A 958-nucleotide genomic window follows, 5' to 3' on the forward strand; every position below is an offset into this window, starting at 1 on the left:
CCGACGTCTTCGTGACGACGCGCTCGGATTTCCGGGCCCAGCTGCGGCGCTGCCAGCGGCTCCTGGAGGCGCCGGGACCCGCCCGGGATCCAGCGGCATCCGCCCGGAATCCAACGGCATCCGCCCGGAATCCAACGGGATCCGCCTGGAATCCACCGGGATCCATTCAGAATCCAACGGCATCCGCCTGGAATCCAACGGGATCTGCCTGGAATCCACCGGGATCCATTCAGAATCCAATGGGATCCGCCTGGGATCCAATGGGAACCGCCCTGAAACCACCCGGATCCGCTCAGAATCCAACGGGATCCAGCCGGGATCCGGCGGAACCCTGGAATCCAATGGGATCCGCTCAGAATCCAATGGGATCCGCTCAGAATCCACCGGGATCCGCTCAGAATCCACTGGGATCCATTCAGAATCCAACGGGATCCGCCCAGAATCCAATGGGATCCATTCAGAATCCAATGGGATCCGCCCAGAATCCACCGGGATCCGCTCAGAATCCAATGGGATCCGCCCAGAATCCAATGGGATCCGCTCAGAATCCACCGGGATCCACTCAGAATCCACTGGGATCCATTCAGAATCCACCGGGATCCGCTCGGAACCACCCGGGATCCAGCCAGAATCCACCGGGATCCGCTCAGAATCCAATGGGATCCGCCCAGAATCCACCCGGATCCGCCCGGGATCCAACCGGGAGCGTCCGGAATCCGCCGGGCTCCGTCCGGGAGCTGCGGCTGCACGGGCTGGGCCTGGCTGTCCCGCGCACCATCAACCTGGCGCTGCAGCTACAGGCGGCGGCGGCGCCCGGGCGCCTGCGGCTCCACGTGACGACGGCGTCGGTGCCGCTGCCGCCTGACGGCGACAGGCGGCGCGGGGCTGACGGCGCCGCCGCCCGGCACCACTCGGCCATCCACATCCGCGTGCGGCGCCTGGGCGCCGCCTGACGGCC

General features: G+C 66.2%; 1 protein-coding gene across 1 annotated transcript; it reads left to right on the forward strand.

Moving 5' to 3' along the window:
• Positions 1 to 2: 2 nt before the first annotated feature.
• On the forward strand, positions 3 to 953 carry POP7 (POP7 homolog, ribonuclease P/MRP subunit; the record flags this gene model as incomplete). Its single annotated transcript, XM_026052466.1, has 2 exons — positions 3 to 78; positions 730 to 953. Coding segments are annotated over 2 exons (300 nt in total), but the record flags the coding sequence as incomplete, so codon positions are not given.
• Positions 954 to 958: the final 5 nt, after the last annotated feature.

This window comes from Nothoprocta perdicaria, unplaced genomic scaffold (genome assembly GCF_003342845.1).
Source record: "Nothoprocta perdicaria isolate Ctin4 unplaced genomic scaffold, notPer1 scaffold_895, whole genome shotgun sequence".
Lineage (NCBI taxonomy): Eukaryota > Metazoa > Chordata > Aves > Tinamiformes > Tinamidae > Nothoprocta > Nothoprocta perdicaria.